The 13,448-nt window shown below is 34.2% G+C and overlaps 1 protein-coding gene across 13 annotated transcripts; it reads right to left on the reverse strand.

Moving 5' to 3' along the window:
- Positions 1–4,547: 4,547 nt before the first annotated feature.
- On the reverse strand, positions 4,548–12,371 carry LOC132613539 (squamosa promoter-binding-like protein 12). 13 transcript variants are annotated; one of them, XM_060327602.1, is made up of 6 exons: positions 11,699–12,371; positions 10,664–11,080; positions 10,393–10,576; positions 10,066–10,202; positions 8,940–9,203; positions 4,548–5,222 (listed from the first exon to the last, which is right to left on the reverse strand). In XM_060327602.1, exons 2-6 carry the CDS (start codon positions 11,037–11,039, stop codon positions 4,918–4,920), a joined length of 1,266 nt encoding a protein of 421 aa, XP_060183585.1. In that variant the 5' UTR covers positions 11,040–11,080; positions 11,699–12,371; the 3' UTR covers positions 4,548–4,917. The 13 variants fall into 13 exon arrangements, with proteins under 13 accessions (XP_060183585.1, XP_060183583.1, XP_060183580.1 ...); XM_060327600.1 differs by having other exon boundaries at positions 10,393–11,103; positions 11,699–11,781; positions 11,949–12,370; XM_060327597.1 differs by having other exon boundaries at positions 10,393–11,148; positions 11,699–11,781; positions 11,949–12,370.
- Between the last annotated feature and the right edge of the window lie 1,077 nt (positions 12,372–13,448).

Below are 13,448 nucleotides of genomic sequence, written 5' to 3' on the forward strand. Positions count from 1 at the left end.
TATACTTACAAATAATTTTTCAATTAGCTCCAAACTCTCCATATCATTAATTCCAGAGATAATTATCATGTATATGAATATACTTACAAATAATTTTTCAATTAGCTCCAAAACTCTCCATATCATTAATTCCAGAGTTAATTATTATTTTTTAGATCCTAAAAAAGATAATTATTATCTGATAGTTGATTATGAACTTAACTAATTCTTTAGACTATAAAGAGAGAACTAACGAGGCCAAAGTGCATAGGAAAATTCGTTCGTACTCTGTCAAATTCTAGTATAGTTTAAGATATCGTCCCACAAAAATTGGAATTACCTAGCTTACAGATGTGTATTGTCTTGGTTACTATTTGATAGAATCAAATTGATGAAAGGAGAGGTTTTGAAATTATAAATTACTTAAAATAAAACAAACAACTTATTAGAAAATTTAAAAAGAAAAGAGTTTGGAGTCGTTGAATCCACTTGGTACAATTATAATAAAATCTTATTCTAATAAATTTCACAAAAGAATAGGAAAACTTATTTGACTTGATATGTGTTATGAGGAATAAAGACCTCTTGCGATTAGCCCCTAAATCAATAAACTTATTTGAGTCAGTCCCTCCGTGAGAATTAGAACCGAAAGAAATAAGATAACAATTTTAAACCAACAAAATTATTTGAATTAATCCCTCTGTGAGAATTAGAACTAAAAGAAATAATATTGTGATTCTTTAATCGATAAACTAGCTTAAATTAATCCCTCCGTGAGAATTAGGACTAAAAGAAGCAAGATTAAAGTAAAGATAATTATTATAACAATTATACCAAGCTTCTTCAACAATCCCAACAAAAAGAAACTACTCCATTAAGAAGTATGTAAGAAAGATATTAAAATAAAATACTACTCCTACAAACATAAATAAAAAGAAGAGAAATAGAGCAAAGACTATTTCTTATGTCTTTCTCAAGATTGAATTGAATAATCTCTAAGCAAAGTGATGCCTCTATCTATAGGAAAATATAGTATCTCCCCATGAATACATTTCTTGGAGTGGTGGTCACAATTGTGAACTTTGTAGCTTTTTTGTTGATGCCAACACATGACGGGTGTGAGTATGAAAGTGGTGATCACATCTTTGAGCTCTATAATTTTTCTCTTGAAGCCAACACTTGACGGGTGTGAGTATAAAAGTGGTGATCACATCCACGAGCTTTATAATTTTTCTCTTGAAGCCAACACTTGACTGGTGTGAGTATGAAAATGGTGGTCACATCCATGAATTTTGCAACTTCTTTCAATAGAGCCTCTATGCATTCCCACATGTGAAAGTTCACGGTTGTGACTATGGACTTGTGGTTGCACCCATGAAATATTTTCTTATCTCTTTGGCATTTGCTTATTTTTCATTCTTCTGGGGTATTCGATTTCCTGCAACATTCTGTCAGAAAATATGCGAGAATAAGATTTAATTATTCATGTTTTATTTTAAAACTTATTTTTTTATGTATAAAATTACATGAATAATTTCCACCCATCAAGAAACTAAAAGTAAGTCCTTAAACAGAAAAATGATATTCATCATGTTAATGAAGATTGTCATTACATCGATTCGCCTAAATTAATTTCCTTTAACATAAGAAATTTTATACTTAAAAAGTATTGGTAAGTAGTAATACATCCCTTCCTGAACTTAATTATTGCTTTTAAAATTCATTTACCGTGATCCTTCTCCCTTTTCATGTAACTCATGTAGTTGAAGAGGCAATAAGCCTTTAATTAGATAAAATAATTATAGGAAAATTCCTAATACCTTTCATTATGCTTTGAAGAGTCCCAGTGGTTTTTCAGGGAAAAAATGACATAGTTTCAGTTTTTTTATAATTAAACTAATAAACTTATAGTTACAAATAATGAAGAGAAAAAGCAACTGAAACGCTTATTCTTAAATGTTTTTTCTTTTACTTGAGCAACTAATGTAGATAATTATAGACTTTTTGATAGAGACTTTATTTTCCAACTAATGTTTTGAGGAAAATATAAAAGAAAAAGGTAAAAAACAATTGACAAAAAAATAGATGAATGGTAATGCAGGCTTAAGAGATGTGTCACCTCATGATCTTCTCTTAGATCAGCTTTCCACTCCTGGGGCACAACTACTCTACTTTTATACTTCTCCTATTCCCCAAACTATTTTCCACCATCAGCGATATGAAATTGACGGAACTTGTAGGTGTCATAATTTTAAATAATAAATACATGAAAAATTAAAAGCAAACGATTAATACTACCCTAAAAATGATGTTATATTCTTGCCAAATATCTGCTTACAACAATCAAAATGAACTTTTAAACTACTCGGACCGAAATGCAGAAAACATAAGTAGGTAGATAGAAAGCAACATATAGGTAAAGTGTTATTCATTTGAAAGGGAAATTTCAATAGAATTCAGAATATAGATGTTGACATGTAACATACACTATTATTTATGTATATACTAATAAAGTTTGAATATTGAAACTTAAAACTACTGTTAGTCTGCGAAAGCCATGTTTCTATCATAAAAATTATTTACCAGATACAACAAAGTAAAACACAACAAACCATAACATAAATCAAACAAATTATTTAAAATTAGCTAAATAATAATATAACTCAGAAGTTGCATCATTCATTCACGGTTTTTTCCGGAAAAGTATATTTGCCAATGAAAATTAGCTAAATAATATATAAAATATCATGAAATTGGATACAAATTTGATTGCATTGATGTGTTTGTATAGATATGTATACATAGAGATAAACAATTTTAAGAATTTGAAAAACTTACATATAGAAATTGTTGTATTGTAGGAAAAGATGCCGAGAGATCTATGTAAGCTTTCAAGAAGAGAGGTCTAACTTCTCTTAATTTTTCTTTTGTAGAAAGATTTATTGACTTGAACCCTTTCAAAAGCTACTTGGAATGATATCCAATCCGACTACTCCAATTTAACATATTCTCATTCCTCATGAAGGGTTTGAAAGGTTGGAGCAGTAAATGTAGAGACTTGATTTTTTCTTAATTACAATAAAGAAAAAGAATGAGTAGAGTAGTAAATGTTAAGACGTTTTAAGTTTTTATTTTTACATTAAAGGTTAGGAATGAATGGAGGAGTAGTAAATGACACATTATTCTTGTACAATAATAAAAAAATATAGGAAAATAAGAAAATTCTCAAAATAGGAGAAAAAAGATAAATAGAATCCTTGGCCAAAGAGAGATGCACATCACTCTTTTCTTGTCTAGCTTTATATTATATATAGATCTTTTATTTTGGCAACAAAGGAACGACTAAATGAAAAAAATAACTTTATTTGGTAAGTTTTTATTCAGTCACGATATAAACTTTTTAGCGAAGCTTTTAAAATCAACTTATTTTGAAAAGTTTTGTTTTTTTAAGATTTTTTCAAAATAATACTTTAGGTGAAAAACAGTTTGTGTTTGGTCAACTAATTTAAAAAATATTTTTGAACAACAATTAATGTTCGACCAAACTATCAAAAAGTGCTTCTAAATGTGTTTTCTCAAAAGTGTTTTTAAAAAAAAGTGTTTTAGGAAAAAACTATTTTTTTTAGCTTTTGAAAAACAACTTCTGCTACTCACTAGAAGCAATTATTTTCTTCCAAAAGCTTGACCAAACAACTCACTTTTTGAAAAGAATAAGCATTTTTGTCCTCCCAAAAGCTTGGCCAAACATGCTAATAAATATCATTTTGCACTTGATTTATAATTTCATTTTTCATTCTTCGATAATTATGGCTTATATATGATAGGATTTGAAGGGTGAAACATTATGTCCAAAATTGGAGGATTGTGTGACGGATACTTAATATAATATTCGTTAAGTGAACCCTTAACTCGTTGTAGGGTAACCTTTACAACGTGTTAAGACCTATGGGCTCTACTGTTATACAATCATGCAGCAAGGCTCCTGAGAAGTTCAATGATTACGTTATATACTAGCAAGAACTTATAAATGGCGTAAAGGTATCATTATAACAAGATGAACCTGTCAAAAGATGACGAACGAATGCAAATTCAGAACAAATATGTCTAACGCACCAGGTATATCCTTGAACTTCTAAAAGAATACAATTATATCTTCATACACGACCTAACTTAAAAGAAAAGAGGGGGAAAGGAAATTTAAGTATGGAGTTGATCATCGATAAAGCTATAGTAATGGTGCTCAGCTCGAGAGCTCCTGTTCGTCGTCTATATGTCTGGAACAGAAAATGTAAGAGAGTAAATATAAATTCAATAAATGGCATAGACCGTCATTAGAAGTCGAGACAAATCTTTTTATGAAAATATACAATGCCAATGCATGCATACAAAAGAAAATTACCAGATCTCCGTTCAACAGAATAGAGTTCTTAAAATAAGAAATGAGGGATAGATGAAGTATCACAATTTGCTAAAGCTCCTGTCGTTTATGCAAGTTCAAGTGTCTTGACAAGGCTGAACCATAATAGAGTCATTTCTACCCAGAAATTCTAGGTGAATTTAAAACCCGATTCAACCGAATCCTATTTCAGAACGATTTTAGATGGATAAATTGACTCAGTGTCACGGCGTTTTCAGATATCAACATTAAATCTGTGGTAACATCATGTCAACGTGAAGAAACAAGAAACGAATACAACACTTAAGAACTCATATTGATTTATTAAGCAAGTAAAATTTAAGGCATACGTGGTTTCTTTCAAGAGTGGATGTCCAATATCCGGAGCTCCATTTACTTGTGTTAAATGCTACCACTTTAGAATGACAGGCTGCTTCCAATACCCTACTTATGAACCATCTGCTTAACTGGAGAATGTAAAACCAGCAAAAATTGAAATCCATTTTCTGACATTGAGGGTTGGCTGAGTAGTCTCTGCTGTGTCAGTTCAATCCATTGACATAGAAGTCGTCAAATGGATCTTTGGAAAGGTGAATTTCCTGGAAGCTACAGCCACTGTGACCGTTCGCAACCGACGTATGAATTCGTGGATTGAATAGATGTTGTTCAGGCTGCCAGTGTTCAGCGGACTCAAGTGGCGAACTCTGAGGAATTGCATGCATCACCTGCTCCGGCATGCTGATCTGGTTTACATGCTCAGATGATGAATTATTTGACAGAAGAGAGAGAGCACGAGGTAATTCTGGTGCCACACCCATATTTAGTGAGAACATGGTCTCCTTGAAACCTGATAGAGAAATCAAAAGGTTTTGATACGATAGATAAACATCCATGGTAATATTGTACTTTTTAAAGTAAAAGTAATGACATATTGTGTATTTTATTTGGTGCCAAGGGTGAATCAAATTATCTAGCATTTCCAGTTACTTTTCTGAACACGTGTGAGCTTAAGAGAACTCTCATAAAACTGATAAAAGACTGCTGCTACTTAAACTTCATAGCATTTCTACATTCTTTTCTCTTTAGAAGACTTCTACAAAGGTAACTTCGCCAATCATAAAAGAAAACAAAATAAATTGGATTCAAGCAAGTAATTCCTATTATACCGACTAGGGGCAGTCTGGCGCCAAAATGGCACATTTTTGTAGCCTAAAGACAAAAATGGCATGTCCTTTTTTTTTTCTATACCCAATTGGGTTTTTCGTTGGACAACCAACGAAATGTTAAATAACATTAACGTCTCCGTCATTTTGTTAAAAAAAAAAAAAAAAAAAACCAATTTTCTTTGGGCTACCAGCGAAATGTTTTTAATTTTTTTCTTATTATTTCGTTTTGGTGTCCAGCGAAATGTGGTTTTAATTTTTAGCATTTCGCTACTAAACCAGCAAAATATGTTTTTTTTACATTTCGTTTATATTGTGACTCTCGTGACTTTAAAAAAATAAAGTTGTAGATTCAAATTTAAGACGAGCATTGATTGGTCACATCAATATTTTTTTTTTGTAGTTCGTGACTCAATTTGCGAACTATTTTACTTTTGTTCGGTCAATAAATACTGCCTATCTTTACCCATGTTATATCCTTCATCTTTCAATTTTCTTTTATCCATTTCATATCTTTCAGGATTGTAATGTCCGACACCCTTCACATTCAGGTCTGAGTGAAGAGGCCAGAGGAGGTGCTAGTCTGACGAACGTGAAAAAGAAGGTTCGCCAAACCCTCTTGGTTCCAAGGTTGTTGGGAATTGCTAAATGCGGCGAAATCTTGTGATGTTGCTGGTGGATCAGTGACCACATTAGAAGAGTTATATGGAGCCTCAGACGGAATCATTGATGGGCCAGATATATCAATGGTCGGATAGTGGGAGCTGTGTGTATCCATAGATGAGTGATATGGAGCTTCTGGAGCAGTCATAGATGGGCCGGAAAAATCCACCAATGGATAATATGGACTGGATAAATTCGTGGATGGGTGTGGCTCTAGGTCATCAACGTGAATTTACCCAGTCCATATTATCCATCGATGGATTTTTTCGGCCCATCTATGACTGGTCCAGAAGCTCCATATCACTCATCTATGGATATACACAACTCCCAATATATAATCCGACCATGGATATATGTGGTCCATCCATGATTCCGTCCGAGGCTTCTTATAACTCGTCTAATATGGTCACTCCACCAGCAACATCACAAGGTTTCGCCGCATTTAGCAATTCCTAACAACCTGGGAGCCAAGAGGGTTTGGCGAACCTCCTTTTCCACGTTCCTCAGACTAGCACCTCATCCCGACCTCTTCACTCAGACCTGGATGTGAAGGGTGTCGGACATTACAATCCTGAAAGATATGAAATAGATAAAAGAAAACTGAAAGATGAAGGATATAACATGGGTAAAGATAGGCAATATTTATTGACCGAAAAAAAAGTAAAATAAGTTCACAAAATTGAGTCACGAACTACAAAAAAAAAAAAAAAAAAAAAAAAAAAAAAAAAAAAAAAAGATGTGACCAATCAATGCTCGTCTTAAATTTGAATCTGCAACTTTATTTTCTGTATAAGTCAGGAGAGTCGCAATATAAACGAATGTAAAATTAAAATCACATTTCGCTGGACACCAAACGAAATGCTAAATAATAATAATAAAAAAATTTAATTGCATTTCGCTGGGATTGTAACAAAATGCGAAATATTAAAAAAAAAAAAAAAAAAATTAAAACATTTCGCTGGTAGCCCAACGAAATGGTTTTTTTTTTTTTGAACAAAATGACGGAGACGTTAATGTTATTTAACATTTCGTTGGTTGTCCAACGAAAAACCATTTGGCTATAGAAAAAAAAAGGACATGCCATTTTTGTATTTAGGCTACAAAAATGTGCCATTTTGGCGCCATACTCCAGAAAAATCTACTGCTACAAGCATATTTATAATTAGTCAACATGTCATCTCAATGTTATTGTACCATTTATGAGAGGAAACCAACAATGTTTACTGATATTATATTTTCTTTACTCCAATCAGAAACATATCAATGCTGGAGGCAAATTGACTAAGAAATCAAACACTCAAGCATCTCCCGTTACAGCCCATCAAATGGGAAGTATCCGGAATAAATAATCTTTCTTTTCAAGCGGCATTCAGCCAATTTGCCCACACCTCGACTAATCCACAAGGCACCATAACTCTCCACCAACATGCATAATCAATAACCTTTTTTTTTTTAATTATTATAACCGAGGTGTCCGGGCAGCTTGCATGCACCTCGATTAATTCCACGAGATACCTGCTACCTCCCACTAACAACAAGTACGAGGTAACTCTGTCCAAGCCAGATTTGAAGAAATCACCTACTATTTTTGTCTCCGCAAGGATTTGAATCTGAGACCTCGTGGTTCTTCTCTCACTTCATTGACCGCTAGGCCACATCCTTGGGTGCATAATCGATAACTTTGTCCACCAAAGTTTAGACAAATGGGACAAATTCACCTAGTGTGCCTCTGTTGTATTTGTACAGTGGTCTCAAAAGCAAAAATTGTCACTCTAGATCTTTGACTGTGGGGCTGCCCCCTTGGCGTGTACTAGCACTAGATACCTACTACCTCCAAAGAACAAGTTTACAGATAGCTATAATGTAAAGAAGTAAACCATTGCAGCCCCTAAATTTTGACAAGGTTAGTGCATATTACTTGTATAACACATGCTACTGAACACTTCACTTCTTTTCGTCAGCGCTCACAATCTGTGATGCAAGGGAACCAACTTAACCATCATCTCACCCACTTTTAGTTAAGACCCTTGAGGTTATTAGGTAACAGCTTTATGCCGTCACCTAAATCTTTCAATTTTCCAAGATACTATGTGTGCAAGAAGAGAGAAAATAAGTCATGCTGCATGCTTTAATTAGTTTTTGATATATTCCAGTTTAGTTCTTACAACCCAATTGATCACCCAACAACGAACTGCTTACGCTATCTATATTCAGCTTCAACCATTATTTTAGGTCTCAGCAACAAAACAAGTTGGCTAATTTGTAATAGAACATCTCTATTGAACTTGAACCCTCGAGACTTTGAAAGAAATGAAGGATAGGACAACCAGAAATCAGGAACACCAATCATTTCTACCATCTGCAGAACCAATCTTTATAATAAGGTGCTCCAATGTCACTCATCAGATATAGGTCAGTTCCGAGAAAAGGAATGTGCAGAATATGAAATTTACCCAATAGGTGCATAAGGAAGTTTCAGTACTCTTGTAAGCCATGTGGTTATAACGCAAATAAGAGTTGCTATACTAAGATATCTTGCAGCCATAAAAAATCACTACTAATTATCAAATAACCAGACAAAATCTTTAAAGAGAAGTAGCCGTACTAGCACAAAAGTAGAGATATTTCCCTCTAAATCAGGAGAAGATTGATGATGGAGTTTCATGCATAACATAGGAGACCTACAGATTTAAAATGAAAACTATTGTAGGGTGGGGTTCCTTGGTATCGAAACAAACCTTGCCTGAAGACCTTGGCTGTGGTGGCGTTGGATGCCGAGTACAAGTTAGATGCATTGGTCTGCATTTCAGTGGTCCCTGAAAGCTTGACTCCTCCCACAAGTGACTTTCCATTAATACTGTCAGCTTTGTAAGGTTTTAAAGTTAACCCTCTTGTTATTGTGAACTTGGAAACTTCAGAGGTTTCCCAGGTAGTATCTGCAGCAGTTTTAGAGTGGAGAAGGGGGTCATTGTTGAACACAAGATTCATTGATTGCCTATTATCTGTAAATGTATAAGCACATAAAATGATACTGGGTAAGCACAAAACAAAAACAATGTAAGAGATCTCTTCCAATTAGATGATAAGGTAGAAACCTGAAAGTAAAAGGTTTTAATTAGCTCCCAGCCCACACCCCCATCACCAATTGCAGAGCTATACTTTGTCCAGGAAGATTCAATTGGCAACTCTTCGCCGGAAAATTACATGTAGGAGGGTCAACTTTTTTTTATTTTTTATGTACATATACTATATGTTGAATCCGCTTGGCTTCTTAGTAATGTTTACTTCTTTATATATTGAATCTGCTTAGAGAAATATTTTGGCTCCGCTATTGCCGCCACCACAATCTCCACCCGTCATGCACCACCACCCACCACCACAAATAGAAAGGTATGATACGACAACAGAACATGAAAATGCAAAACAAGGTGAACTAAAAGTTGGATGAACCTCCACCGGCAGAACATGTGCAAAGAAACATGACAGAGTATGATACTTGTAGAGGACTTAAAAGAAAAAGCCACATTCCCAAGTCAGTAGAAACATTGATTGACAGAAACAGCATATCCCATCTCACATGCAGAACCTCATGGGCTTACTTTCCAAAAGAAAATTGATCGAGAAAAAATATTCTTATAGGTATGCATGTCTTAAAATGTATGGATTTAAGCAAAACAATGCCACATAATTTGGTTGTTTGCACCAAAAAAGGAATTTCTTATAGAAGCATTGACATTAAATCACATTCCTGTCCATGTTAAAAATTAGCCTTCTCCTGTAGTTCTTGCTGAAGAATTTCATTTGAATGCTCATATAAGTTACATTTCAGAAGAAAAAAAACCCAACCTCAACATAGGAACATACCATAAAACCATGAAGAAAGCCTCGTCGAGTTAAATTGAATAGTTTCCTGCTGTGGCTTGCGGCGGCGTGCATTGTGATCAGAAAGCCTCCTGCGACAGCTTCGTTTCTTTTCATCAAAATCAGACAAGCTATGGAACCTTCAGTGGGAGAAAAAAAGGAATGAGCCATTATGATCTCAAATATGCTTAAGGACTGAGGACATATTAAACCCCCCAAAATGCCATAGGAACCATACATCCAGAAGAACAAATTGTTACTAACTAAAATTTGGAAGCCAAACATCTAACTACAAGATGCCCTAATATAGGTTCATCAAATGAGGTTTACCTGCTACACTGCTGACAAAAGCGCCGCTCGACACCTCCTATGATGACCTTTGGGAATTTAGAATGACAGTGACAAACTCGGTGCTTTCGGTGATATTCTTTAGCTGAAGACAGATCAAGATTGCAGCCCTCAACCTGACAGCGCGGAATTAGTGCATTCTGACTAGAGGATTTTGTTTTCTTTGCTGCAATAACAGATGATACAGGGATCATGGAGATGGAGGGGAGCTTAACACTGCTTCCACCACTGTTGCTTTCAAATGTTCGCTTACCAAGTTTCAAACCAGTCAATGGTCCATCATAGCCTATCGAAGCCTCCATAGGTGGCGAACGTCTAGATAGCTCAACTTTGCACTGTTCCACATCCTTACCGAGATTCCCATGAGAGTCATCAAATGCTTCAAAAGTGAAGTTGGATTCTTTCAACCCCTCGTTTGGTGACGAGTCAGTAGAAGCTGATATTGAACAACGCCCCACGTCAGAGCCATAACCACTGCCAAACCCTGATAAATTGAAGGATCCACCATCATGTTCTCCCGCTTCATCAACTCCTCCCCAATCTGTTAATTGCAGTTCTTTCGGACTTTCACAAGCCTTTGAACCAAACATCATCGTGTTTCCCCACTCCCATTTTACATTCCACTCCATGTTGTATAAAAAAGCAACACGGCTCCACTAAAATCTCAGCACTGCATTACCCCACAATATATTTCTAGTTTGACAAGTACATAATTTCACCAAAAAGGCAAATACCGAACTTCATCAAACAATAGGGAGAACAAGAATGAAGAACCAAAGCGGAAAAAGAAAAATCTAGGGTTGATTTCTCAGATTGTCACTCAACTAATAGCTATTATCTTAGAAAGTCAACTTTCTTATTGATTCCAGTTTTCTTCAACAAAGAAAATGACTCTGTAATATAACAACTACTCCCCCGGTCCAGTTTTTTTTTTTTTTTTTTGCACGCCCCTTGAGAAAACATCAACTAAAAAGGTAATTTGACGAAGTTATCCTTATTTATTGTCTGATCTCAATTTAATACTACGTTCTTTTTCACCACAATAATAATCTCTCTCCACATTTATTGAACAAGGGCAAAGATGGAAACCAGTGGTTAATTATATCTCGTTTTTCTAAAATAACAACTATTTTGGACAATTTATTTTCAGTAAGAACGATGAGTAAAATGGACCGGAGGGAGTATTAGTTGAGTGAGGATATGAGAAATCAACTCGAAATATCTAAAAGGATATAGGACAAAGAGAAGACAAATACAAGATTAAACACAAAGAAGAAAAAAAGCTTACATTGAGGTTCAACTCATGATGCAACTGAGCTGGTACTCGAAAGCTGTAACTAACTAATTTCCTCCCAATTGCAAGATCATCATCTTTCTAATCCAAAGCAAGCACAAGCAAATTAAGACAATAGTCAAATTATCAACCCAGATAAACTGATAGATTAATTTACCTTTTACTTGTTTTCCTTAACAGCAAGAATTTAAAAAGTATGGTTGACTAAAGAAACAAAGGAATAAGTCGACAACTACAACCGTACCAAAAAGACTTGAACAAAAGCTCAACGCAATTCAATCATAGACCACAAATATATGGGTTACACAATGTTGATATCTTGTATTCCATTTATTAATACCACGACATCGTTTTCAGCCACTGTTTCCTCCCACCCAATTAACTAAAATAACAAATAAATATTGAATTATTAAGCTTCCATCAACCCCTGGAAGGATAATAATGAACAATTTAGGCTGATTGTGACATATCAGAAATTTATTTTAAAAATTTTTGTAGGATGACTGTTCATTTATCACTTGATTATGAAAGCAAAAAGATGTACAAGAAAAACAGAAAACAAGAAAAAATAAAATTTCTTTTGCAATTATATATTTTGTCCGCAAGGGTAGTTGATTCTTCTTTGGTCCCCCACGTAGGGTTTCATTGGAATCAACACCGGAAGTGGAGGAGCGACATTTCTATGCTACTAATACTGGTCCCTCATTTCTATTTATTTTTATGCTTTTAATTAGGCATGGAGTTAAAAATAATAATTGAAATTTATGATCTCAAACTAAAATATCTAAAAAGTAACAAAATGTCTTTTACTATTGGTTTTAAACATGCGACGTTGAAAGTTGGAATCAACACCGGAAGTGGAAGAGTAACTTTTTCATGCTACTGAGTAAATTTTCTAAAAGGTCACTCATGTATTGAATTTAGAAAATTGACCACTAATAGCATTTTTGTTTTTTTAGTACTAGAATATCACCTAACTATTACTATTTTTTTTCAAAATATACTAAACGCCTAAAATCCCTCTTCTCTCCTAATTGGCATGTCATGTCACATAAAATTCTATTTATTCATCCAATCTATTTCACTTAATCCAATCCAAACTCATTTAACCAACCAATCCATATCTTATACCCATTCAAGATGTCTAAGCACTTCTATGCCAGATTTGCGTTCATGATCCATCCTAAAATTATTTCATTTTTGAACAATCTTTTAAAATATGTTTAGTATAGTAAATAAGATGTTTAATTGTTTTTATCTCTTTATTCCACTAAATGAAAGCTCCAAAAAATGTTTTAGGGATCTAGAGATATGTTTCCCCTAAACAATAATACCAGAAAATTATCCCAAAGCCAAACCAAATACAAAAGTATGCAAATTTAGCTGAATATTATCCATGAACACGAAAGATAAGTGGTATATTGTGGAGAAAGCTATCCAGGATTCTTTTTTTTTCTTTTTTTCCATTAAGGTAATGTAATTATATGTTTTTTGATAAGCTATCCAGAATTGTTAGTGAAAGGAAGATACAAGTTCGACCAACTTACATACAGTGAAAAATAGACGTAAAGAGAGAGGACAAGATGGTGTGAAGGGGGTCAGACCCAAGGGTATTCGCCGTAAAACCATACCACATGAGCAAATCTGGATAGAGTCGAGTTAAATGAGTTTGGGTTGGGAAATGGACATAGTTAAATGGAATGAATGAGTTATACAAATTTATTATTAAATAAAATAAAATTTT

Source organism: Lycium barbarum, chromosome 10 (genome assembly GCF_019175385.1).
Source record: "Lycium barbarum isolate Lr01 chromosome 10, ASM1917538v2, whole genome shotgun sequence".
NCBI lineage: Eukaryota > Viridiplantae > Streptophyta > Magnoliopsida > Solanales > Solanaceae > Lycium > Lycium barbarum.

Excerpts from the sequence above, each read along its gene's own strand:
- LOC132613539 (XM_060327600.1), bottom strand. The coding sequence starts at position 11,039 with ATGGAGTGGAATGTAAAATGGGAGTGGGGAAACACGATGATGTTTGGT. Across the intron at positions 10,203-10,392 it reads TTTTGTCAGCAGTGTAGCAG|GTTCCATAGCTTGTCTGATT; the intron begins GTAAACCTCATT and ends CTCCCACTGAAG. Across the intron at positions 5,223-8,939 it reads AGCCAAGGTCTTCAGGCAAG|GTTTCAAGGAGACCATGTTC; the intron begins GTTTGTTTCGAT and ends TTTCTCTATCAG.